Here is a 26,767-nt window from a genome sequence, read left to right on the forward strand (position 1 = left end):
TCCTCATGCGTTCTCTGACTGTTTCTAAACTAGGTGTCAATTCACAACAGGCTGCAGACCTATCAACTGAGCCAGCCCAGCATTGAGTCCGCACCCCTGGCCCTTGCCGCTCCGCCCGCCCTGCTCAGCCCCGTCCAGGCCGGGGAGCTTCGCCCAGAAACGCTCATCCAGTGCCAGCAGATTGTCAAGGTGATCGTCGTGGACCAGAGCGGGCGAGGGCGGATGGAGGCCTTCCTGAGTCAAGGCCCGGCCACTCATCAGCTCATCCAGTCAGCCCTGTCCACGCCCGTGCATGTCAGAGAGGGGGACGGCCCTCAGCCCCCACTGCCGCCTCCGCCTCCACCGTACAACCACCCCCACCAGTTCTGTCCCCCTGACTCGCCCATGCCCTTTCACCACACCATGCCTCTCACCCGCAGGCGCAACTCTAGTGGCTCCCGCAGCATTGTCTGAGTCGTGGATTACTCTCCGAACTGTGGAACTGTTACCTTCGTCCAGACAAACACACATACTAGCACTAGTTGACTCACTTGGAATGGTAAGATAAACGCAAAAAAAAAGGGATTATACTGTGTGAGTCGCATTAAGGGACAAAGGAAAACAACAAGAATCTAATCACTATCTTGACTGAGCAGCATTGTGGCTTTTAACGCCATTTCTCCCCCAACATGTCACCCGGTAGCTGATGGTGTTGTCTGTCTACATCTCACAATCTTTAACAGATCATGTGACTTTGCATTTTTTAAATGTCACCCCTCCAACAAATGTGTCAGTGAGCTGTGACTGTGATGCCGACGTCAGAAAACAAAACTCTGGCGGCCACGAAGGGACATTGACCGGCTTTAAATGTTAACGGACAAAATGTCTGCATTGTCTTGTTTTCTTCCAAAATATTGAAGTTCACACCTCTTTGTAAGGTGCAGGTTTTTTGGTCTAAGATAACACAATCACAGTGTCGGCACAGCTTCCCCACACTGAAATGCTTTCATTCCCTCATATCTGCATAATGTGAAGAAAACGGAGCATCCACTTAGTTGTTTCCTTCATGTTGTGGGGAACAGAGAATCAGTGAGTGTAAGGACGCAGGTGGAAAAAGGATCCAACGTCTCTACTCGAGGACTCTAGCGAGGACGTTGTTACTCACCAAACTAACCCAAAACCACATCCTGATGACAATCATACTGTTTGTGCTTTTTCGTTGTGTGTTTTTCTGAACTCATGTGACCAGATATCTTCACAGTAGTGTGTGTGTGTGACGACCCTGATTCTGTGGCGTTTGGCTCTCACAGAGCTCAGGAACAAACGTGCTGCACTGGAACGTGTAATATCTGCACCTCTGAGTCGCACTGAGCGATTGTGTGTTCACTCTGCTCATTTGTGGGAGCAGAACTCATCCAAAACAAGACTTAAACAGGCAGAAGCCTTTCTCCTCCTGTACATTTACTCCTAATGAGTGTGAATATTAGTGTTACCTTTGGATTTAGGCAATATCTACACCCAGAAAAAATCCTAGCTTTAGCTTGAAAATGAATAAAAATGGCTCCACACAGGGTAGACTAAGGTCACCTATAATAAAAACATCACTCACACATATTTTATTTTTCTTGCACACTGAAAATGTTATATAAGCAGAGATGCATTCCTTCGCTGAATGTTTAATCAGGGGGAAAACTGAAGATGTCCATGGAATAATTATTTCAAGCGTTGTCTGTCATGTTGTCGAGCTTGAGCCAGTTTGTACGGCAGATCACGAATCATCATCCAACTGAGACGCACCACACACCTCTTGTACCTTTTTGCACCACAGAATATATTGGATATATTGTAAATAGATAATATAGATTTATTCTGAAAAAAAAAGTGATTGGTTTGCCCAGTGTGTGTATCTACGTATGTATTTGTACAGAGAAGATCTAGTTTAAAAGAGAAAAAAAGAATATTATTATTATTATAGTTAAAATGATTATTATTCACATTTATTACCAGGAGGGTGTCCTACATCCTACTGCTACTAGAGATGGGAAACAGGCAGCTTTTATAGAACACACTCCAGTTACCATGGTAACACACACCGATATTATTACAGATCTACATTTTTCATTAAATTACCATGTCATATTACAGGATTATTAAGAGATGGCTGTGTCACCTGTTAAAGGTGTCTAAAGGGCTATGCTGTATTGGTGAATACGTACAGTAAACCACCGGACACACACACACACACACGCACAGTGTTTGTATGCTGTACAAGTGCACACATGCTCACTCAGCCACACACACATACACTGACATACATGCACATAGCTGCCAAAGCAACAACAAATCCAGCTTCGATTCTCTTTAGAAAACGGCTTGATTTCGCAAGTCAGCGTCCCCACTTTGTTTACTGTAAACTCTGACTGACCTCTTCTAATTAGCATGATGTCTTTATTTTTGTTTGGCTTTTTCATTTCCAGAGGGAAGAGTTTGATTATTCGTTTGTATCATTATTGTCAGGGCATGATGGGTTGATTAATGTCATTTTATTCACGCGCTCTACTTCCGTCCCTTCCTTTCTGCCCGACCCCCACTTATCCCCAACCCCCGGCTTCTCTGTGGTTGCCATGGAGACGTGCCAATCTGCATCCTTACCGTGGAGCACTGTCATTAATCTTTGCACCCTCACAATATTAAAAAAAAAAAGAAAAAATACAATGGAGATTTCTTAAAGATCAACACATTTACTAAAGGATTATTTCAATTTTTTTCTGTTTGAAGAGAATGAAAGAATAAAGTAGTTTTTACTCTCTGTCTCAGACTGACTCGTCTGTTGATGCTCCACCGCTCTCGACGTCAGGATCGTGTCTACGGCGTCTGTAGCTCTGCCGCCTCTCTAATGAATGAATCTGCACCAGGTGTGCAAGGAGGACAAGGTGGAATGAAGGAGCTTATGGGAAATCATTGGACATCGGTGTTCCTGTGTCCTCCCTGCACACCGGCAGGTCTGAACTCGTTCATTAGAGAATGAGGTCAGTATTGAATCTGAAAGCAAGTGTTGAATGTCTCATTGTGTGTTGCAGTGAGTCTGCACATCAGTGTGTGTATTTATTTTCGACTCAAATCTTACTCTGTCTTCTAAAGAACTGGAAATACAGACCTGTGGTTGTATGCCTCTGCCAACCAGTGCAGTTTCTGTCAACATAATTTAAAATTTTTTAGATATCATGTTAAAGAAGCCAAAAACATGCCTTGGAAGCCACGGAGAACCACCCAAATCTAATCAGTTATTAGATAAGTCTGAGTTGGAATTTGTGCCAGATTTGAAAGGATTCCCTTGAGGCGTTCTTAAGATAACGCAATTTTGTGAGCTCACAGTGACCTTGACCGTTGACCTCCAAAATCGAATCAGTTCATCCTTGAGTCCCAGTGATTGTGTGTACCAAATTTAAAGAAATTCCCTCAAGGTGCTCTTGAGATATTTTTTTCACAGAAGTGGGACGGACGGACAGACAATCCAAAAACCTAATGCCTCAGGCCGCTGGCTGTTGCCAACATGGAAGAATAAAAAGACCAGAAAGATGGTAACAATTGGAATATCATACTCAACAAAGGCTACATGAGAAAAGATCCCAAATGTTGGAGCATAAAGTATCAAGGCCAGAAAAAATACAAGTTTCTTTATTTCTGCAAATCACACTTGAGATAGAATGAACAAAAACCCTGACACAGGCAGAATTACAAAGAGATTGAAAAAAAAACACCATTTTGGCTTGAATACATTATCTTACAAAAAACATAGATGATATCAATATAATACAGTAATTACAATACACAGTGAAATCAATTTGTGCAAAGTACCTGTCGGCTTACAGACGTGATAGAGCGCTCTGTCTCTGCCGCTTCTCCTTTATCGCTGTCGTTTCTGAAACTCACCGTTTCACCGTCTACCTTTTGTCTCGCTCACTCTCTTTGAAAACAAGTAGACAAGTGGTGGAGTAAAGGGAGGCCTGAGCTGAGAAATGGGTTGAAGTGGAGCATCAAAGCCTTGAGTCAACCAATGGGCCGTTCAGTTCAGACTGTGTCGTTCACTTCCTGTTCCTCCCTACTTCCTCTTCCTTTACGTGGTGCGGGCCGTCCTGTCCAGGGTCTGTGCACAGGTCCCGTCTCACTCGGATGCAGGTGTCCCTCGGTTTGTCTTTACATGGTGGTCTCTTCCCATTCCAGCTCAACATCACCTGAAGACCAGGACAAATGTGTGGCGTGAACACTGTGCTGCGGGGAGTGGGCTTCGTAAGACTTTAAGTCTTTGAGTGTTGTGTTTACCTTCCATTGCTTCCAGCGAGTCCATCTTCTCCAGAGCAGAGTAGCTGACAAACCAGATGGACTGGCTGTTGCCTTTGTTGTTGAGAAGTTCCAGCGTACTCTGGTGCAGGAAGATGTACTGGGCCTGACAGCAAATGACAAATATTTTACTTTTTGATGTATCTTATATTAATTCCACATTGAACAAATGTCCATATCAATTCATTTGGTGTAGTATTAAGTCTTATAATATTCCTTTTCAGGGTGTGCTGATGGCCGAGGCAGATTCTGACCATATAATTACAAAAAACCTGAATCTCTAGTAAGAGTTTCTACATGTGAATATGAAAAGTCTGTAGGCGAGGGACAAGATTCTGTGGGTGGAAGCCTTCTGGTTTCTGTCTCAAGTTTGACTAATGATGTTTGAGCAGGCTTTGGTTGCTCGTGGATAAACAGTCTGTGTGGAGAACAAAAGAAGCGGAACACATTGACCAGATGCATTGGCTTTCGGCTTTTTACTTAATCTGCATTCATGTGCAGATAACTATTAATAGAGATTAGACAAAATGTCATCTGGTCCTAAAACACCCACATTAAAGTTTCGCTGTTTGTGTTTTGTGTGCGGGGAAACATTCAACACAGGCGATAAAAGAAAAACCAGTCGGGGTATAAACTGTGTACAGCCAATAGAAGACTTGGCCTGGATATCTGCTGTCTACACCAGAAGCCCCAAAATATTGTCCGTTGCCGCCAGAGGCTACTCGAACATCAGACATTAGCTGATGGGCTGAAGGATTGCTAAAAACCTGGTTTGACTTCAGCTTTTCTCAGCTCTCTAGTGCCTCCTGACTGATATAAATGGCCTTGAATAATAACAGCAATACTATTTTTTACAATTCAGTAGAACACATGACTTTCTGATTGTGGAGAACTTAGATAAGATCAAGGTTGTATCAATCAAATCAAAAATATGTGCAAACTCAGTGTTGGACCACATTGAGACATGTAAAACATGTTTTTTTATATTTTGTCATTGATGGATATTTGTGAAGATGCCACATCATTCATTCAAGGACGTGTTGCTCCTGACGCAAATGATCCAAAATGTTTTTCATCCTTCCTCTGGGTTTTGTGTGTTTTGGCACATTGAACACGCTCAGTAGACCCCTTCTCTTCCTGCTGACTTCCTGCAAAAATTAACAACTTGAAAATAATGTACTGATACGACCTGTGCCTAATGTACTATAGACGGCTAAAGCTGAGTTGAGGCGAGTGCATTGGCTTGTATAACTTGTTAATATTTATTCCTTCATATCAGTTCAGGCTGTTACCCAGGGATGTGGATATGAACGATTTTTTAAGGTCTATACGTCAAGCAACAGGAGCCATCAGAGTGAAAGACAGATTTTATTAAACTCCAAATTCCACTCATCTATCTAGTGAACAGACCTGAAATGCAAGTTATAATTGTCATCCATTGTTGATTGGAAACTGGAAGTAAGACGTACGTTGGCGAGATGTGACATTTAGAGTAACTTCTAACTTCTAATCTACACAAGTAGTTTACATAATGTGTTTAAATCGTGATTTGATTTAAAGCTGTCTGCATATGCACTGTGCACCGGTGTCACTAAAAATGAATAATGGGCTATAAAAGCTAATAGCGGTCTATCTGACACGGTGAACGCTGCTGTCTCAAACAATCATGTCCTCACTGGCTGCTTTTGATTCACAGGCTCAAACTCCACGGCCATAAACGTGGATGCAAAGAAACTCACAGAACACCAAGTGATAAAATAAATTAAAAAACACTGAGAAGAAGCTTGGGCACGACGCAGAGGGTCCCTGCAGACACACTCCAGAGGTTCCGTAAGAAACAAGTGAGCGAGGTAATTTCAGGACAGGTTCTTGCTGTTTCAAGAGGGGGAATCCTGCTCAGCACAGGCTTTTAATCCACTGCCAGATCATTTACTTTGTCGAAAGGAGAATTCTCTCAATATTTCCTCACTGAGACTGGATCACAGCAGGACACGGAGTAGAAAGTAGGACAACTACACTCCTACTACATCTGTTGTTCCATTTGGAGTCTCTGATGACTCCGAGGTTTAGTGGAACAACTTGAGACAAAATACAGTTCTTTTCGTGTTTTGTTTATTCTCTCAAGTCGTGAAGTGAAAACAGAGAAATAAAATGGACGAGGTCTCACCAGATTCTGCACCATGCACATCCTCTCGCTGCGCAGCTCGGCCACCAGGCCGTAGATATCCACAAAGTCGTGATCTCTGACGTGCTGGATGAGGTGGTCTAAGGCGATAAACACACCTGTTCTCCCCACACCGGCACTGAGGACAGAGAGGGGGAAACCCTAACATTATACTCTGATGCTCTACTGCACCTGAATGGATCACTTGTTTATGACTCATCTGAGGGTTAAGCACAGTATGAACTTAACTACTGTGACCACAGACAGAATAAGTATAATTGGTGCCCTTTATGTTGAAGGGCAGTACTATAATTTATGCAGTGTTATTTTGTTACCACTGAGTAAATGGACTGAATTTATACAGAGCTTAACAAAGCTTTTTACACAGCAAGTCACATTCACCAATTCACTTCTATATGCCACACTTTCCTATCACACATCACTCTCACTCATTCAGGGTCCCAGGACACTTCCGCTGGGAATCTAACCACAGCCGCCCATGCCACAGTACCTGCAGTGAACCGCTATGGTGGTGTTTTCGTGCCTGTGGCCCCGGACAGCTTTGACAAACTTAATGAGCGTGCTGCAGGACTCTGGGACCCCGTGCTCAGGCCACGACGTGTAGTTGAAGTGGCGAACCAGAATGTAGTGTCCGTGCTGCACAGAGGAGTTATCACAACGAGACAGGAAGTTAAAATTCATATGGACGACTGAGTTTCCTTCATTATCATGTAAATCAAATGGTTTACATCATGATAATGGTTACAACTGTATATATGTTGTAATAATATTACATTGACATTCAAAGTACCTTAACATGAACTATTACTGTAACAGAATTTGCAATCAGTGTTTTGTGTGTGTGTGTGTGTGTGTGTGTGTGTGTGTGTGTATGTGTTTTTGTCACCTTTTCTACTTTCAGGGTTCTGACAGTCCAGTCAGGCAGGACTTCCTCTGACACTTTTGAAATGAGAATGTCACTAAACACTGACATTGGCTTGTTGTCCTCAGGCCAGTACTTGTGACACCGAATCTGAAATGCCACACACACACACACACACAAGCAAAGACACACGAACACACACACACACACACAAACACAAAAACACACGTCAGATCTCAGCAGCAGATCTAACCCTCCTAGTAGTAATGATTCATAAGCAGCTTGTACTCTGAATGCTGACGCTAATGGTTTCATAACAGTGTAAAATCTTCCATGACGCACTCTGCCTTTTTCATAACACTGTGTGAGCATGGCGATGGTGCGGGTCCCCGTTTCCCAAATCATCCTCCAAAAGTCTGCCACTGTGCCCGGCAGAGGACCCTGAGTCGCGATGAACTCGTTGGGACACAGGTAGCCCTGAAAACACAGAACAATAGAAATAATTCCTTTATTTGCAACAAATGTGTCCCACGTATATGATGATTATAACCTGATAGTGTCACCAGCTTTTAACGGCTGGTACTCACTGAGACGAAGCTGGCGTTGATGTAGTCCGAGCCTGCAGTGCCCGGTTCTGACAGCAGCTTCACTCGGTTGTTATTGTCTACACACGGTACAGAGAAAAAAGAGTTTGGTTGAAATGTGTGCAACTGTGCAAGTAGAGGTGAAATCTGCTTAAATTAAGACATGAATAAATGTGATGTATTTTTCATTAGCCTGGGAGCTAATTTTCAGCCTGACCGCTTACACGGTTTGATGTTAGGGAAGCGGTTTTTGGATTTGTTCCAGGGCAGATCAGCATCTGTGGTGGCCAGGTCCTGCAGCAGCTTTGGGAGCTCCTGCAAAGATAAGATGTTCATATATCAGAATTCACATAAACACACTCATGGAGGTTGAAGGTCAGGGACCCCATTTGTAAAACTGCGAGAAATAATATTTTGGATTGAGGTGAAAGATAACAGGACCATCGGCTGTACCGGGAGAAATCCTGCGCAAGTTTGTAGCTTTTTAAAATATCCATAATGTCTTTACCGTCTTCTGCAGGCAGGTAGAATTCAGCATAAACTGTGTCGATAGCGCTCTTGATGTGCACCTTCGCCTTTACTATGGCAGACTTTCCTTCCGCCATTTGTTTCCAGACAATTTCCAAATGACTCAAACTTGGTTTTATATATAACATTCATGCTTATATGTTAAAGCAACACAGGCTCAGGTTGTTCATAAACACTTACAGCAAACTCTTCCTGGAACTTGGCGTTGTCATTGGCACACAGATCCTCTACATGCTGCAGGAAAGACTTTTTGTTGACGGGCCTGACAGAGGATAGAAGAAAAATAGAGAGAATGTGTGAAACAGGGAGAGACATGATACAACAACTATGCCACAGTCTGTAATAGTGAGTAGTAGAGAACATGCAGATCTGTGCTGCAGCTTCTGTTTGCACATTCACATTATTTATGCAGGGTTACTTACTTGAGTGATTTCCTGTAGCTGAGAAGCCTGGATGAAAATAGACAGCGCAAAACATCAGCCAAAAATAAACAAATTATCTCAATATTCGCAGCCCACACTGAGGTATTTCTGTCTCCAGCTGATGAAATGATCCTCTTTGCAGATAGTGGATGATACTGTATGTTTTACCAGTGGGGGATTAACCATCTTAATCAAATCCACTCTGATTTAACACTGACAGTAACTTTGATGTTTCGTTCTAAAGGAATATGTGAACATCAGTAAACTTGAATGAAGCATGTGGTTATTCCCCTGTGCCTAGCGTTTCATTTGCATTACTCAAGACTCGTAGCTACGCAGACCCTCAGATATCGATAAGGCTTAACATTTGTACCCCCTAACACAGCTTAAGCCTTCCAAGCATTTTCAAGACGGCGAGAGGGTAAACAAATTAAAAATGGTTTCAAGCAGTGAAGTGTCAAGCTCAGCTCAGCTCTGCAGCTCTTGGCAGGAAAATGAGCAGGCTGTTGGCACAACTCTGACGTCACTGATTCATTAAACTGTCGCCCTCCACCAAAGACACAACAAACACAGATGGATGATTTGAGATGAGCTTTGATGGGAAGCATGACGCTGACACACACTAAGGGATGGGTGAAAAGTGGAGTACAACATGCCAACACACTATACACAGCAAAATGAGGCTCACACACACACACACACACACACACACACACACACACACACACACACACACACACACACACACACACACACACACACACACACACACACACACACACACACACACACACACACACACACACACACGGGTCAAAAGCCCAACTTACTGGATGACATAAATCTCTTTCCGTCTAAAGAAGAAGGAAGAATACCTGGAGGGAGAAGAGTGCTCAGTGAGAGAAAAATAAAGCCAAGGCGAGTCAGTGCATGAGTGTGCATACAAAGGGAAGTTATTTGCGCCATTCATGTGATAAGTGTCAAGGAAAGTGTGTTATTTTCATATAAACTGTGCTGGGAAAAGGTGGCATTTACATAGATCACACAGTCCAAGTCAGGAATAGATTCTGGTGACAAGAAAGAAGAGAGGCACAGTCCCGATGAGTGTCCTCAGCTTGAACTACCATGACTGCTGAAGGAGCACAAAGTGTAACTGTCAGAAACATGCAATATTAAATATGTGTGCGACACCTCACATGAGCGGATGGCAAGTTATATTCAGGATCTTCCTCTTTTTTCAGGACTTTCAAGTCATTGCATATGAAAAATGTCAGATGAATGCTGGATAAATAGAATGGTAAATAGATTGTGTTTATTTAGATCATCATCTACATCCACCCATTCACACACTGTCAGCACAGCTGTCAGGAGCAATTTGGGCTTAAGTGTCCTGCCCATGGACAGTTGACTGAAGGAGCCGGGGATCGAACTACCGACTTCATGGTTACTGGAGCCAATTCCGCCTGACATTGCTCCCTTCACTGGTTACCAGTGGCTGCTTGCATCCGTTTCAAAACACTAGTACTTGCGTACCGTGCTGCGAACGGATCGGGCCCAGCCTACATGCAGGACATGGTCGAACCTTACACCCCAGCCCTGCGAGCTAACCACTCAACAAAATCACAATTCTTTGCTGTCCTGGCTCCTAAATGGTGGAACGAGCTCCCCATTGGATAAAAAAAATAAAAAAATAAAAAAATAAAAAAACACTTTATATATTTAGTCGCACCAATATGGCACTTACATATAGCACTTTGTAGTTTGGCTTTCTTGAAGCAAATTGTACTTAGTTGATTCTTGTTTTTCTGGGTTTGTACCCTCATGGTTGAATGCACTTATTGTAAGTCGCTTTGGATAAAAGCATCAGCTAAATAAAATGTCATGTAAAAATGTAACATTGGGTGAGAGGTGGGGTAAACCCTGGAAAGGTCACCAGTCCATCGCAGGGCCAAACAACCATTCACACCCGCACTTACACCCATGGTCACACCTTTCTCTTTGGACTGTGGGATTTAAATCCAACATTTACTTTTAAAATACTGTTACGTATCTTTATGTTAAACAAGGCAGACAAATATTTGCTAAAGGACGGTTGTGCTACTTTTACACATATGCGATAAGGGGACATTCATCTTCCAGGAAGAAGAGCTTTTTTCTCTATCCTTTATCTTATGGGTTTTATGTTTTTAATTAAGTCCTCTTGAACACAGCCACACTTACCACTACCTTGACCCCTCTATTTTTGGTTTCTTTTTTTATTCGTGGTCGTTGTGTGGGTGACAGTATTCTGAAGATGTAGGAGAGGGGAAGGTGCTCAGAGAGCTTTATGTGCTTATTGGGGGTTTCAATGCTGATGTCTATTTATAGCGGCTAATAAAAACATAAATAGCTACATCTTGGTGCTAATCATATTAAAAGCTTTTCCTTCCTGTTCCAACCTCATCTTCGCCATCTGTCATCTTGAGACACATAAACTAAATGTGTTTCCTGATGTGAAACTGCGAGAAGGAAAAGCTGCTTTCAGCCCTTAAGTGTCTGTGCAGTTGTTTGTGCGAGAAAAAGGATAAAAACAAGGAGAGCTAGACCGTGAATTTGTAGGAGTGGATGGTTAGAGAGATGCAGACAGGATGACAAGCCTGGGCTGCACAGAACTGAAGGTAAACTATAAAGCCACAATGATCCCGTGTTATGTTGAAGAGCTGCTGCCTCTATTTTCTGCAGAAACTCTACAACGAGAAGATTTAGTGCTGACAGGAGAGCATATCAAGTTGGCTGCAGGAAAGAGATTGTTTTTTGTCTTGTTGACTTAGATCTAAAATCTTGTCTGGAGCCGCTAAATCAAGCCTGAAGTCATGTAGTGCGCTACAACCTCAGCTGCAAAAATTGTGTGTGTGTGTTTGTGTGTGCGTGCTAGGAAAACTGATGCTTTTGGATTCAAACTAAACACACAGACTCACCGGTTGAGTTTCTCTTGTTTCAGCTCCAGATCGGCCACAGCGATCAGCTGATCGAGTTTACACTTGGTCTCTATGATTTCCGCCTCTCGTGGTGAATAGGTCCCGCCCTCCTTCTTGCGCTGATGCATCCTGACATTTGATGATGAGCACGTGAAACAAAGTGTTTATTAACAGGGTGTAATCAGGATCCAAAATAATAACGAAGATGTATTAGTAGAACTGTAGAATTAGTAATTACTTACAATATGTTTTTTTGTGCATTAATACTAAATCTGGTTATTCATATCCCGTCAACATGATAAATACAAGTATCCCAGTCTGTGATGATTAACATTACCATGGTTACAACATCACAGCCTATTGGCAATTTTAATTCCTGAAAGGTGGCTTTTGAATATGAGGCCACTTTGGCTCACGTCTATTAGCTTCTCCACTTTATTGCCAGGATTGAAAGATGAGAGCTACAGCTAATATTAACATTTCCGTCCCCCACTTTGCTAACCCCTCTGCTTAAACACAAAAACAGCATGCTTCAAAAACCTGTCCATAACCAGGATACTAGTGTGCATGTAAACGCAGAGCGTGTATGAATGTTGGCATCTCACTTGACTGAGGCACAGATGATGATGATGAGTAACACGGCCAAGAAGAAGGAAAGCAGGACACCCAGAATGATCTGCTCTTCTCTGGTCAACAGCCCGTCCGCTATGGAGAGAGGGAGAGGAGACAGAATGTCACATGACACAGCAGAGGGGACTTTACATGTTACGCTTTCATGCTCTGATAGGAGAGTTATATGAAAATAAATACCTGTAGTTTTGACATGGTCAGAGAAATCAGAGTCTGTGTATTGGCCATTGATGTTAGTAGCTCTGAACATAAACCTGGTAAATATGAAATAACGGTCAGCTTTATATGATCAAATAACATGTTTATACAGCAGCTGTGTGTTTGAGTGCGCGCACGTGTGTGTGTGTATGTGTGTGCGAGTGTAGGGCACTCACACATAGACCGTGTTCGCTTTCAGAGGCCCGTTGCAGAAATTATCGGTGTTGTTCTGCTGCATACAGTCATCATTCTCCCCGATCACGTAGGTTCCTGCAATAGTGTGATTCTGCCTCACCAGGGGCCGGCTGTCTCCAGGCACACTGCGTTTGCGTCTGAAGTGTGCGCCCGTGCGTGACAGCCCGTCCCCCGAAAAACATTGCGGGTTGGGGAAACCCCTGTCAGTCAGGTAGGGGCCGGGACGATCCAAAAATGCATTCTTCCAGTTGGTCAGGTTCTGGACGTCCTTCACTATGACAGGATGGAAGTGGGAGGGGGAGAGGAATCGCAGGGGAACTGAGTCAAATTTCTGCTGACGTCAAACCCCTCAGCTATTTACTTTACATTTTGTCATATGCGAGCCCAGGACACGAAACAAGATTCAACTTGAGGCCTTAAACACAAACCAGAGTGTATTTGAATAAAAGTGTTTTTGAAGAGTCATACCCCCTGACTCGGCCACGACGACCTGAATTTTTGTGATTGGTCCATTGTTGTCACTATAGAAACAGGCAGGCAAGCGGATGGTGATACTCCTGTGGGTTACTATGGCAACCCCTCCGTGGCCCAGCATTGCCTGGGGTCTTTGGGTTGGCTTGGCCGGGGCTGGAACGCACGCATGTGTGATCACAGAGGAGCACGCACACACACACACACACACACACACACACACACACACACACACAAACAAACACACAGACACACACATATGCAGTGTGAATACAGTATGTGTATGAAGAGGCTTTTCTATTCTCTTGCTTTTACATATAAAACATGACAAACAGGCCACTGCTCTGAAAAGTCACATTAAAACTACACCTCTATATCATCATCACAGTTCAGACTATATTGCTATAGTCTGGACTATATACCGTTTTATTCTACTGTGTGAGAGCAACTGAAAACTGTCATTTTGAGCAATAACACTGTGCAGTGGTAATTCCCTGCCTAGCATCTTGTGCTGCACTGCTGCAGCATGAGTGGAGGCAAAAAAAGAGAGCTGTACCTTTGATTCCTGTGGTTATCTGGACATGTGGGCTGGGCGGACTCCTGCCGGCCCCGTTCCTGGCTGAAATCTACAGGACAGGCACAGCAATGTTAAATAGAATGAAACAACAATTTGGACAAGAGAAAACTGGAAGGGGCTTTGGAGAAAAGGAAGCGTTACACCTCCGGGTGTGTGACCAATGAGAGGTGTCCAGACGTGCATGTGTGCAACCTGTGTATCCTTCTCGCCTGTATAGTGTAGTTGTGTCCTCCCTTCAGGCCCTCGATGACAGCCGCCAGCGTGTTGTTGTCTTCTCTCTGAAAGATATTGAGACTGATGTTCTTGACCAGCCGCTCCTTTTCGTACACGTACACAAAGTAGGCGGTGATGTTTCCATTGGGCTCTTCTGGGGGCGTGAAGGTCAACTTCACACGGTTCACTTCCTCCGGGATGACTGATACGATCACGTTCTTGGGAGGGTCTTTGGGTTCTGTCGTAGAAATGATACAAGAGGAGAATATTAATATGTGAGAATGTCACCTCTTACTGTCCCTATTTGTTTTTGTGCACTAATATGTTGGATCGTTGGGTTCTGACTTGCGTGCATTACACTGTGTCTAATGTTGACTCTCATTTTGGATTATTTAATCTGTGCATGTATTGTGTTGAATCTTAATGTGTTGTGTCTACTTTCTGTTATGACTCCGCCACAGCCATCAATGAAATGGACTCAATTGTGTGGAGGTAATTAACAGAACAACAGACTGTGATTTCTGGCAAGGAAAACAGATTGACGCACAAGGGAGAGCAGCAGACGGACGCAGCCACATCACTGAATCCGACGAGGCGTTCTGAGGAACCAAAGCCAACCAGAAGTTAAATCCACCCAGGTGAGCTACACATGGGCTGGACAGCTGGGGTGAGCTCACCAGACGATGTGTAGGTAAAGCTCGGTAAAATGTGAGTGAAAAGTAAGGCCATTGTTGGACAGGTGGCTTCTATCATATCTCCCACAGTGGTGGCATGTGGGTGGGTATCAGCAGTGGAAAGGAAGCTGGCAGTTACGGATTGAATTTGGAGAGAGGCTCGTTGATGGATGGAGTGGTTGGCAAGAGAATGCGGATACTGACTTACAGGGGACACTGTTTCAAGAATAAGAACATTTTTCAGAGTTTCCTCTATCATATTACAGGCCTGGAAGGCCCCAGGCCAACGAGAACCCCCGCCAGACCCAAATGATGAAATGTAATCACTTCATCTTTGAAAAGTTGAAAAATTCCTCAAGTCTGTGTTATTATATTACATTCAAGAGGCCAAAAACATGTTTCTAAGGCTAACGTGACCTTTGTCCACCGAAATCTGTTAATCAGTGAGTCCAAGTGGGCACATGTGCCAAAATGTGGTTTATTTGAACTGTGTTTTTTGTTGGTTTGATTCTGAGCAGGGTTACACAAAAGCTACCAAACCAATTTTCACCAAACTTGGTCGAGTGATGGGGTCTGGCCCTCGGAAGAACCTATAACATTTTGGTGCGGCTAGGGATTAAGGAGCGGATGAAGGAATTTACCCTCCTCCAACGTTTGAAATCCAGTGGGTCCAACAGCTTTCCCATCGCTAGCAGCCAGTGCCAGTGGACCAGTGAAGGCAGTGACGGTCACAGAGTAGAGGGTGAAAGCGGTCAAGTTCGTCACAACAACAGTCGTCAACTCTCCTGGAGCCCGGACTGTTGACATGTTCCAACCAGGACCTTCCACCTGATGTAACAGCACAAGATTTCACACTTATTATAGGATAAAAACTCTGACCAACATCACACTGCTGTCATCTGTTCTGAGAACATCAACCTGAGCTTCACACTTCATTGGTGACATAAATATTTGTGTGTGTGTGTGTTTGAGTGTGTCTGTACGGTGAGGTGACCTGAACGAGATATGATGTCGGCCCAGAGAGAACAGCTGGAGCGCTCCACGCAATGCGAAGGCTGTTGGAAGATGGGGTGACCCTCAGGTCACGGGGAGGGACATCAGGGTCTGAGAAAAACACAAAGACTAATTATACTCAACTCAATGAAGCGGTTTAAAATTATATGAGTTTAACATACACCGAAAATTAAAGATGGTTTAAGTAATATAGGTTCTTCATCAACTAAAACAGAAAAAAACAAGAATTCAAGAATTACCCCACAGTGGTTGTATGCCTCCACCAACCAGTACAGTTTCAGTCCACATATATTTCCATTCATATGAGGTCACCGTGACCTTTGACCACTGAAATCTAATCAGCTCATTCATGAGTCCAAGTGACAACTGGTCAAAATTTGGAGAAATTCCCTAAAGACAGATTTGAGATATCATGTTCAAGAGGCCATGAGCATGTTTTGTGAGGACCCCCATGACCTTTGACCACCAAAATATAATCAATTCATCCGTGAGTCTCAGTGAACATTTGTGCCAAATTTGAAAGGATTCTCTCGATGTGTTCTTAAAACAAACACATTCACAAGGATAAAAAGATGGTCGGTGATCTTGACCGTTGACCATTAAAATCAAATCAGTTTTAAGTCCAAATGAATGTTTGTACAAAATTTGAAGATATTCCCTCACGCTACTGTCGGCATGAAGGCATAAACACAGTGATCTTTGCTGCTTATTTTCCGCACAAAGAAAGAAAATTCCTCCATAATACACAAAGTCAGTGTGAGAGTTATGCTGCTCCACTGTGTTGTTTAGATCTCGTGGAGGAGCTGCCAGAGGCCAAGCTTCTGACTAACTGCCAACTCTGCGCTGGCAACACGGCGAGGTCGTACAATCACTGTGATGTTCTTACTTCCAGCGAGGGTGCGTGCAAAACTCCAGCGTGTGTACTCTCCAACTCCCGCGTTGGTCACAGCGGCCACTTTGAAGCGGTAGTATCTGTATTTATTGAGGGACTGGAGTGTGATGCTGTTGGGGTTCTCCTCGCTGCTATTTACTGACACCAGGACATGAGAGTCCACACAGTCGGAGGTCAGCTTGTCCTCTGAGGGGGGCTGGGCCGTGGGTACGATGTTTGGTTCACAAACAGTTGAAAGCAGCTGAGCAATGATGTGGTACTCTTTCAGCAGGCCGGGTATGGAGAGCGGCGGAGCCCAGTGAAGTGTCACATTGGTAGGTGTGACCTCAGAGACGGTGAGGGAGCGAGGGGCAGCTGGGACTGTTGGAAAAGACAGAGAGGAATTAATCAAGTATTCATTCCGTATTAGATCAGCCATTCACTGAATTCAAAATGAGATGCTTTGATCAGATAATCATCTTTTCCTCCATGTACAGATAATGAAGGCACTTGAGATTGACTACCTGATTCAGAAAGAGTGGAGGCAGTACAGTTTACTGCGTCTCCAGGTCCTGCGGAGTTGACTGCTGCCACGGTGAGTGTGTACGTCTGATCTGGGGACAGCCCGCTCACTGTGTACTCTGGTGACTGAGCCTGGTGTGTGTATGACTGCATGTCAACCTCCACTGTAATCTCATAAAAAACGATCTGTCCATTAGGGTTGACTGGAACTTCCCAGGACAGCAGAATTGAATCCCAGCTCCCTCCCGAGCAAGAGAGGTTCCCCACAGCATCAGATACTAGAGAGGGACAGAGAGACACAGAGGGAGAGACACAGAGGAGGAGGAAAAAAATTATCAATACATTTTTTTTAATGCTTTTTTTAAATACATATGCAGTGACTTATATCACTAGTACTGCTGAAGGAGGCAGATCCTGAGTATATTTTGTCCAAATCGTATTTTTTTATTCCAATCACGAAACTTTGAGTGGTGTCTTACATAAGCACCATGCCCCTGGTGTGTACTTTACCTGACTCGTTAGTGGTGAAGGTCACGGGGCTGCTGAACTGATTCCCATGGCCCACTCTGGTGTAGCTGTACACACTGATCTCATAGGAGCTATGAGGCCTGAAGCCAGAAAGATACTCTGTGGTCGACGGACCGGAGGAATTCTACATTTGTACACACACGGTAAAAAAAACGACACATGGGAGATTAAATCATCCAACCCTTATTTCTGAGGTGGATAAAGTATTATTTTATCAGCAAACATATGTGCATGTGTAAGTATAAAGTTACTGCTCAGTGGTATCTGGAGTGTGAAATTAGAGCTATAGCATCGGTTGGATGGTGTCTCTCTGGGGTGTGTGTGTGTGTGCGTGTGAGTGTGAGTTTGTGTGTTTATGTTACTGTGGAGTGGCTTAAGGTGTGTGAAATTCATATTAGCGATACCTGGTGTGTGACGGTGTGTGTGATGAGGTCTCGGGTCCTGAAGCCGTACTGGATCACCACACCATTGGGCTCCAAAGGAGGCTCCCAGCTCAGCCACACAGAGACGTCCGTGTGGTTGTATATAGTCAGGTTACGGGGAGGGGACATGGGGCCTGAAGCACAAAGTAAGACTCAAAAAGACAGAAGATGCAAAGTACACCCATAAACCTCCATAGGTACCATCACATTAAATTCTCAACCTGCGTCCAAACCAACCTCCTTCATCAGTGTGCAGCTGCAGCAGCAGGTGAGGCCCCGAGCCTTTACGTGTCAACGCTGTGATGGTGAGGTTGTACGCCGTGTATGGAAGTAGGTTATCGAGGATGAACGAGGTGTTGGTGGTATGTGTTGTGTTGGAGCCCGCTGGGCCGATCAGAGTGAGGGTATACTCAGATATCTCCCCGTTGGCCTCCAGAGGGCGCTGCCAGACCACGGCGATGGCGGACGACGACAGGTTCCTGGTGGACACCAGCAAGGGAGCAGAACTAGGGACTGAAGAGAAACACACGTCAGAGTCATAATAAATATACAACCCATAATCCAAAAGTGAATGTGTATATGGACTCACTGTCGTCATCCGTCCTCAGGTACATTGTGCTGGTGTGGTTGTAGGAGGGGCCAGCACCGGTTGCTGGGGTAACAGTGAGCACATAAGGGAAATACTTCCTGAGTCTGGTGAAGAGGAAGACATTGTCAGTCGTGCTGTGCTTGATGGTCTTGTTGACAGCTGGAGCGCCTTGGTTGGGAACATCTGGGGGGATGCCGGCTTCCTGTAAGGTGAGCAGGTAGTAAGGACGGCCGTTGGGCTCCATGGGCGGGTCCCAGCTGACGATAATGGCCGTGGAGCTGAAGATCTGAGCCGTCAGGTTTCGAACGGAGTCGCTCGGCACTGAAAAAAGGAGACGAGTAGAGTTGCATTACTATTTTTGTTCCTGTCAGTGGTGAAACTGGCTGAAAAGTAAAGTCTCTCAATGTGAGTTAACAACACGCTGTGAGCTGATAAATTAGGGCATCAATCAACCATACAGACGCTGACAGGGGAGAGAAAATGAACAGCGCAGCAGTCATCATCATCATCATCATCATCAACATCATCGTCATCATCATCGTCATTATTATGTGTCACGAGCAACGTCACAATCATTGGTGGCATTGTCATGATCAAGAAAACCAATCAACAGCACATCAAGTTGAACAGTAGCAACACTGAACACAGCAAAGCAAAACAGCTGAGTGAAAAGACACAGAAACAACAATCAATGACATAAACAGCTCATCCAAAGGCAAACAGAGTCACTTAGTAGGAAAACTCACGCCGTGAAAACCTTGGGATTGAAAAGGTTTTAAGCAGAAAATACTCATCGTGTTCATCGTCTCAGCGTCTCCGGGAACAGCTCATGGTAGACAGAGTGAGGAGGAAGGAAAAGTCGGTGGAGATGAAGGGGAGATAAAACTTGGGAGCTGTGTGTGAGTGGGGGTAAGGGGCCAGGTGTGTGTGGGGGGGTTTGAGCACACGGAGGGGAGCATCCCTCCCCCCCGCTGGGCTAGGCAGGGCGGGGAGAGAGACAGGGTTGCCCTGGAGGTCCGGTGCTTGGCTGAGAGCGGAGCCGCTGGAGCACAGGCAGAGATACAGAGTCAGCGATTATTCAGAGACAGAGAATCAAACAAATCACAACATAGAAAAATATGTGACTGTGTGCGACAAAGTCTGAGGCAGCTGTCTGCACCATTTTTCCCAAAATCACATAAAGACAAAGACCTTTTCACTGAGGAAATCAAAGTATGACTAGATGTTATGTTTATCTGCATATGATCATTTTAATTTCCGTGGCAACAGTGCAATTACAGCACAAGCACAGCATGAATTTCTTTTTAGAACATCAGGCTTTCTGTTTCTCTATCATTAAGTCGTAAACGCTTCGGCACTTTCTGTCTCTCTTTGGTTCTCGTCCCTCACGACCTTCGTCATGCTCAGTAAAAGGAAATACAAACTGGCTGTCTACGATAAAATAGAGCCAGTTTGCGAGACTGACAGTTATCTCCTTTAACTGGCAGGCTGAAAGTTATGTCTTCAATTGCAGAGTTTTTATGTGATTTTTGAAGTTGAAGCGTCATGGAAAAAGTGTGCAGACTTAACCTCACAGTGATACTCTGACTCAATGAATCGTTTAGCTGCATTTTATGTGTATGTCTGCTCATTTGAACTAATTTATTTTGGTCTCTGGATGCTGTTGTGTGTGTCTGTGAGTGCCTGTGTGTGTCTGACTGACCGTCCTCTGGCAGGAGCAGTGTCAGTGTCTCGCTCTGGACCCCTCCGTCCCCCTGCACGGTGCTGGAGGTCATCCACATGGTGTAATTAGTGCCCCCGGTCAGCCCAGTCAGAGTGAAGAAGAGGGGGGAGTCAGGAGAGGCAGGGGCGGGTAAGTCTGACATGGGAACCCTCTGTGGAGAAAAGAAAAGGGGCTCAGGTTTACTTCCATTGTGGTGCAGTGGTTAACACAGGTTCTCTGTTCAAATCCTGGTTCAGCCCATATGTGTTTGCATGTTCTCCCAAGTCTGTGTGGGCTTTCTCCGTCTTCTTCTCACACTCGGAAGACATGAAGATAGGGGTAAGGTTATGATTGGAGACTTGTGTGTACAGTATGTGAGCTTAAATGCTTGTTTGTCTGTATATGTTGGCCTTGTGTTGCTCTGGTGACCTGTTTAGGGTGTATCCCTCTTCTCACCCATTGCAAACTGGGATTAACTCCAGCCCAATCCCTTTAATCCTCAAAAGCCGTGTAGATAATGGATGGATGGATGGAGGGATAACTTCCATACACTGAGATGGACATTATACATGAGCAAAATTTGTTCTGCATATACAGATGAGTGACAAATGTAACTCAGTAAAGTATTGGTCCAGCATGAGCATCTGCATTTATTATGTTTCTACACTCAGCTATGAATATAACAATAACATATGAACCTGTTAGGAACAGCAGCACTATAACTCATTTGGAGTCACATTCGTGTCCACTTGACTAATGAGGGTTCAACAGATGTCGGCTGGAAACAAGGTTAATGAGAGCAGTGAAACAGAAAAGTGTAATGATGTGGTTGGGCCACCGCACTGGCAGGAGCTAGTATTAAAGAAGTTTGACTAACGCCCTGTCCACACTAATGAGGATATTTAGCAAAATAAACAGTTTCCTCTCCTTTTAGCCTTCTTGTCCACACTCTTTTAACAAACACCTGACAAAGTACTGATTTCAAAACTCTGCATGAACAATGGTGATGTACTGTTTACAGGTAGACAAGGGAATAAGCCTATTGATCTGGTATTTGATGGACATTTGACTCTATTTTGTTCTCGCCTGGATGGAGATATTTTATAAAACAAAGGTTGTGTGGACGGATACTTTTTTTAAACTGGAGGGGAAAATATCCGTTCAACAAATATCTGCAGTTTGGCAGATAAGGCATAAGTTAAGAGTTGATGAAATCAATAGGATTAATGAGCTAAAAGTCCCCAAAATGTTTTGTAGAGCTGAGTAATAATTATCTGTAGGTACGACACTACAAGCGACCCTTAATACCCCATTAAACACATTTTATATGCAAAAGTATTAACCAGCACAACTTTATTTTGTTACCTTGTACAGTCTTCATGCAGTATATGTGTCTTACCTGCGCAGTCACAGTGCTGTTATCAGAGTAGTAAATAGTGAAGTGTACAATGATTCCATTTGGTTCAGTGGGTGGTTTCCACAGCAAGGTGATGGAGGAGGTCGTCACATTTGTAACAGTCACATTCTGTGGAGGGTCAAACGGCTCTGAAAGCCACAGAGAAAAGTTTTGGGTGAGAAAAACATGCAAAGTAAATAAATAAAGTGTGAACGATAAAATGTCAAAGTTTTTTGTTTTATCCCGCACCTGCATCTGTGGTGGTGAAGCTGATATAGATCAACACGCCTCCATCTCCCAGTCTGGTCCAGCTGGAGACAGACGCATTGTAGAGACTCTCTGAGTCCACGTTAATAACCACTGACGTGTCTGTCACATTCTGCCACAGCTCACTCGTTTCATTCCTGACAGAGAAAACACCCATTTCCTTTTTTTCCCCCCATGAACTAATTTTTCTTTTACAGGGATTGTTGTGTAGATTTACAAACTCACCAAACTTTGACAATGTAGTAGAGTATGTCTGAATTTGCTTCGAGTGGTGGTTGCCATGACAACTCCAGCTCGTAGTCTGACAGCTTTCTGGCAAGGAGGAACTGAGGAGGTGTGTCTGGAGCTGAGATGCAGGAGAATGACTTTCCAGTTAAGATAAGAAGCAGGAGTGTGGGTCCATCAAAGCAGAAACTGAATAGAGGAGTAATTATTTAAAGATATTTGCACCCGGCAAATCAGAAAGTGGAGGGAGGCGTCCAGGAACGTGCCGGAGAGAAACCGAATATTGCCCTGAAATGGAAACTGGTTAGTTTTAGTAGACTCTTCTCGTTCCGGATGGGAAACGCCAGCCTCAAATACCTGTGAGGTAATGACATTAGTGTGAGCAGAAGCAAAGGGATGTAACGGAGAAGGAGAAGATGAGAGAGGAAAAGTCAGATTTAATCAGATGCCCTTTGAACCCGTCAGCCAGTCATGTAACCGCGCGGCTTGCTGCAAGTGCAAACAAACCCTGCCCCATTCCTCCCGTCCCCCACCCATCCCTCTCACCATCCTCCAGTGTGGTGACGTTGAGCGGCTCGCTGCTGTGGTTCCCCGGTCCGACACGTGTGTGCGCCTGCACCATGAGGCGGTATTGCGCGTACTTCCGCAGGTGCGTGATGTGGATGTAGCCGGTCGGGGAGGTGAGGTTCAGGTAGTGAGTGGAATTCCAAAGCTCCAGGCTGTAGTGGGTGATGAGGCCGTTAGGAAGCAGAGGCGGCTGCCAGGTCACATTCACCTCGCTCGGGCTGACTGACTCGTAGGAGAGGCCGTACGGAGGACTGCCCGGGACTGGAGAGAGAACATGGAGATGCACGTTAACTAAAATCCGAATATCTGATATTTCTGAAAATTACCACTGGTGTATATATTCAACACACCATCCTCTCCAGACAGGAGGTGCAAAATGTCTGACGTCTGGTTGCCATTGCCGTAACTCGTGAACGCCCTCACAGACACGTTGTAGTAGGAGAACGGCTTCACGCTGGTCAGAGTCACTCCGTTTGAGGAGGTGTTCATCAAAGCCGAGTAGGACTCGTTCTCGTACAGGACCTCGTAACGTTGGATCAGCCCGTTGGCTCTCTCAGGTGGAGACCAGGCCAGTGTGACGGTGGAGGGGCTGGTGTCCACCACAGTGAGGTTCACAGGGGGGGAGTCAGGCTCTGAGGGTGAAGAAAAAAATCCCAGGATGCTCTTTCATTCAATGGAATGTGAGGTGAACTGAGATACAGTCTGATCAAACAAATAATATAACTCATCAGTTTGGTTTATGTTTGTGTTCAGCACATAGTTTATAAAGACGGACGACATGACAGCCTCCCAAAAGTAAAGCCAAAATGTCTCGATCACCCCCTGGTGGCTGGCTGCAGTATTGGTCATGAATCCAGCCTCCTCTATGTTAGCGAATGGGACATGGACCAAACAAAAAATTCAAAGTACAATTTTGTCTCAATGATGGTTCCTGTCACTTCAGGTAGTTTTTATCAGACATGTGTATGTTCAACTGCAAATTTTTCCAGTAAGTTGGGTTTTAATTAGTTATTTGATGCTATAAAAACAGGGTGAAACATCGGTGAAACATCATGATTGACAGCTGAGACCGACTTGTGATTGTGTGAGCGTGTGTATCAGGGGGAACTCACTACCGCAGCTTCATCCCAACAATCATTACAGCCCAGACTTTGGCTCCAAATTAGGTTTTCGGCACAAGACATCAGCATTCGTATCCGGGATGCATTGGCTTTATTTCTGAATAATGGGAGGAAGCGGGCACGCGTCGTCCATATTTAAATACAGTCTTTGGTTTAGCACATACCGTCCTCTAAGGTGTAAACAAAGATGTCATCTTCCTCAGTCAGAGAGCTCTCTCCCACAGCTGTGGATGCAGCCACACGCAGCGTATAACCAGTGTACTTGTCCAGATCTAGACATTAAGCCAGAGAGGAAAGAAAATGAGCTACAGACCCGGGTTAGGATGTTTGCAATGAAAGACAGATGAGTACCCCACCTGTTATCAATATGCTGGTGGTGTTACTACTCCACGACAGCGCCTGTTTGCTGTACAGTTGCAGGCCGTAGACGGTGTAGTGTGTGATCCGTCCATTAGGGTTGATTGGAGGGACCCAGCTCACTTGTATGGAGGTGGAGCTGATGTTTTGATAAGACACTTCAAGAACGGAGCTCGGGACTAAAAGACACACACAGTGCAAGGTATTAATAGGCAGACTGAAGGTGTTGTAGGTGTATGTGACATATGTGACCACCCACCCTGCTCCCTGGTCTTCTCAGAGGTGTTCGTGGAAGGGCCCTCCCCCACAGTGGTGGAAGCAGTGACCCTGAACGTGTACTCAGTGAAGGGATTCAGATCCAACACCAGGTACGACAAATCCTCAGAGAAACCGTCCATCACCTCCTCTCTCACTGTAACACCTGTGGCAGGCATGCGGACACAGATGGATAAGCACGACCACATGTGCACACAGGTTTCAAAATCACTGGGACAGATAAAAATCCTTGGATGCATGTTCTTTCCCCTATCTTTATTCAAGAACGTGGGCTTTCAGTTTGAGAGCAGGATTTCACGTTCAGATTTTATAATGCTCTCACTCGAAACCTTGCGCTTGCACTGAAATAGCCCCTGTTGTGCTTAGATTTTCTCTGCTTGTGCTCAAACTGTGCACTTGCACTCAGATGTTTTGTTGCTTGGACATATTTCCTGCGCTTAAGCTCTTCTCCTCGCGCTCACGCTGCTTCTGTAAATGGGGGAATAGCTCCTCTCTGACTTCTCCTCTGCTCTTGGATTTTTTTTGTGTGCAACAAGCTGAGGCTGGTGCACAGGAAATCCAAGCACGAGCAGGTGTATTTGAAGATTCTGGGAGAGAACATTACAAAATTTGAATGTGAAACTCCTGCTCTCAAACTGAAAGACCACGCTCTTGAATACAGATACGAAAAAAAGCCCATGTGTATCGAGGGCTGCAGGAATTTAAAAGAAGCAGTGTGCAGAGTTCATGCTCTCCCACCTGTAGTACCAGCAGCACCCGTAATACCAGAAGTTGCTGCACTGCGTGTTGAAAAGTGTCCCGTATTTGATGCATCACGTGTGGACAAGCGCAGTGGGTTTGGGGTCACGGCCATAGGGGAGGAGCCTGAAGTCATATCGCCAGCTTGTGATTGCTTTGTCAGCCAGGGTGGGAGCGTAGCAGGAAGTGCGGAGGTAAGAAAAAAAGCAGTGGTTCCAGGGACCGAAGAGTCAGAAGACTGGACATTAGTGGTGCTAGAGTGTGAAGCAGAGGTGACATTGGTGCTGGGCTTCTCAGCGACCATGGGATCAGCTGTGGGTTGAACATCAGTGCTCGTGATGTCAGCCGGGCTGCTAAGTCCAGAGTGATCGACGGTGGAGGAAGTCATGTCAGTGCGCAGCGTGCGCTCAGCAACAGTGGCTGTGAAAGTCGGCGGAGATGTGATCAGACCGAGCTCAGCAGTTCTCTTACGTCGACGTGAGTTGTTATGGACATCGGGAGAAAGTGTCTCCTCTTCGTACAAATCGGTTCCATTCTGTAGGAAAAAAAAAAATATATAGAATAATAATATCTACTTGAATCAGTAGATGCTGACAGTTGCTTGTATATAAAGATATTAATAAAAATGTGTGATAATTCCAATAAAAATAGAAATTTGTTTTTGGTTCACAGAGGAGTATGTACAGGAATTGAATTGAAAGCAATTCATGCATTATAAATAATAACTTTATTTTTGTAGCAATTATCTAAACAAGGTTACAAAGTGCTTCACAATGATATATAATGACACTGATGCAACAAATGTAATTCTCAGTTGCTGAGAAAGTGCTGTTGTGTAACATTTTAACATAATTTGTGTTGCAGTTGTGTTTTGTTTTGATTACATGGTAATTTATATTGTAAAATAAATGTTGATATCAACTAAAATATAGTTTATAATAATAATAATAATAATAATAATAATAATTCCTTAATAATACCGTAATAAATAGCTGTATGTAATAGAAACCTCATATATATTTTCTTGTAGGGCCACTGTAATGTGCTTCACAATGGCACAAGTCTGTAATTTGTACAATAAGTGTAAAGATTGACTATTTGATTTAATAGAAACAGTGGTGAGCTGTCATGGGATAGGTTTATGGGGACCGTCATGGCTGTAACATGTGACGTACCGCCTCTGCAGTGAGGGTGATGTCCTGCAGCAGAGTGTCGTCCACCAGGACCTGCAGTCTGTACTGGGTGATGGGGCCGTTAGGTTGAGCAGGAATTTTCCAACTCACGCGGATTGAAACTGAATCCTCAGCGACTGCCTCCAGGTTCTGCACTGCACTGGGTGCTACTCACACAGAGGCA

At 44.5% G+C, this 26,767-nt stretch overlaps 2 protein-coding genes across 7 annotated transcripts in view; one reads left to right on the forward strand and one right to left on the reverse strand.

Annotated features, from left to right (window-relative positions):
- iqsec3b (IQ motif and Sec7 domain ArfGEF 3b) overlaps positions 1 to 2,790 on the forward strand; it is a 32,929-nt gene extending 30,139 nt beyond the window's left edge. Inside the window, exon 15 of one of the 4 annotated variants that reach the window (XM_034587260.1) lies at positions 34 to 2,689. In XM_034587260.1, the coding sequence (XP_034443151.1) occupies positions 34 to 453 (420 nt within the window). In that variant the 3' untranslated portion in view covers positions 454 to 2,689. Of the gene's footprint in view, positions 1 to 33 lie in introns of all 4 variants that reach the window. The other 3 variants (XM_034587259.1, XM_034587262.1, XM_034587261.1) reach the window with 3 other exon arrangements.
- An 857-nt stretch (positions 2,791 to 3,647) lies between these two features.
- Positions 3,648 to 26,767, reverse strand: part of ptprq (protein tyrosine phosphatase receptor type Q) — a 40,418-nt gene continuing 17,298 nt past the window's right edge. The window contains exons 27-59 of one of the 3 annotated variants that reach the window (XM_034588750.1): positions 26,587 to 26,750; positions 25,412 to 25,946; positions 24,657 to 24,818; positions 24,397 to 24,576; positions 24,205 to 24,312; positions 23,270 to 23,551; positions 22,899 to 23,180; positions 18,763 to 19,083; positions 18,411 to 18,686; positions 18,156 to 18,307; positions 17,734 to 17,875; positions 17,226 to 17,501; positions 16,717 to 17,082; positions 15,811 to 15,920; positions 15,458 to 15,644; positions 14,139 to 14,380; positions 13,909 to 13,978; positions 13,350 to 13,508; positions 12,863 to 13,154; positions 12,669 to 12,742; positions 12,464 to 12,563; positions 11,859 to 11,987; positions 9,732 to 9,776; positions 8,902 to 8,928; positions 8,660 to 8,741; positions 8,176 to 8,266; positions 7,955 to 8,031; positions 7,710 to 7,844; positions 7,392 to 7,517; positions 6,996 to 7,141; positions 6,488 to 6,623; positions 4,303 to 4,426; positions 3,648 to 4,214 (exon numbers count right to left, since the gene is read on the reverse strand). In XM_034588750.1, coding sequence (XP_034444641.1) covers positions 4,177 to 4,214; positions 4,303 to 4,426; positions 6,488 to 6,623; positions 6,996 to 7,141; positions 7,392 to 7,517; positions 7,710 to 7,844; positions 7,955 to 8,031; positions 8,176 to 8,266; positions 8,660 to 8,741; positions 8,902 to 8,928; positions 9,732 to 9,776; positions 11,859 to 11,987; positions 12,464 to 12,563; positions 12,669 to 12,742; positions 12,863 to 13,154; positions 13,350 to 13,508; positions 13,909 to 13,978; positions 14,139 to 14,380; positions 15,458 to 15,644; positions 15,811 to 15,920; positions 16,717 to 17,082; positions 17,226 to 17,501; positions 17,734 to 17,875; positions 18,156 to 18,307; positions 18,411 to 18,686; positions 18,763 to 19,083; positions 22,899 to 23,180; positions 23,270 to 23,551; positions 24,205 to 24,312; positions 24,397 to 24,576; positions 24,657 to 24,818; positions 25,412 to 25,946; positions 26,587 to 26,750 — 5,636 coding nt within the window. In that variant the 3' untranslated portion in view covers positions 3,648 to 4,176. Of the gene's footprint in view, positions 4,215 to 4,302; positions 4,427 to 6,487; positions 6,624 to 6,995; positions 7,142 to 7,391; positions 7,518 to 7,709; positions 7,845 to 7,954; positions 8,032 to 8,175; positions 8,267 to 8,659; positions 8,742 to 8,901; positions 8,929 to 9,731; positions 9,777 to 11,858; positions 11,988 to 12,463; positions 12,564 to 12,668; positions 12,743 to 12,862; positions 13,155 to 13,349; positions 13,509 to 13,908; positions 13,979 to 14,138; positions 14,381 to 15,457; positions 15,645 to 15,810; positions 15,921 to 16,716; positions 17,083 to 17,225; positions 17,502 to 17,733; positions 17,876 to 18,155; positions 18,308 to 18,410; positions 18,687 to 18,762; positions 19,084 to 22,898; positions 23,181 to 23,269; positions 23,552 to 24,204; positions 24,313 to 24,396; positions 24,577 to 24,656; positions 24,819 to 25,411; positions 25,947 to 26,586; positions 26,751 to 26,767 lie in introns of those variants that run through there. The other 2 variants (XM_034588752.1, XM_034588753.1) reach the window with 2 other exon arrangements.

The sequence above is a fragment of the Hippoglossus hippoglossus genome, chromosome 6, assembly GCF_009819705.1.
Source record: "Hippoglossus hippoglossus isolate fHipHip1 chromosome 6, fHipHip1.pri, whole genome shotgun sequence".
In the NCBI taxonomy this organism is placed as follows: domain Eukaryota; kingdom Metazoa; phylum Chordata; class Actinopteri; order Pleuronectiformes; family Pleuronectidae; genus Hippoglossus; species Hippoglossus hippoglossus.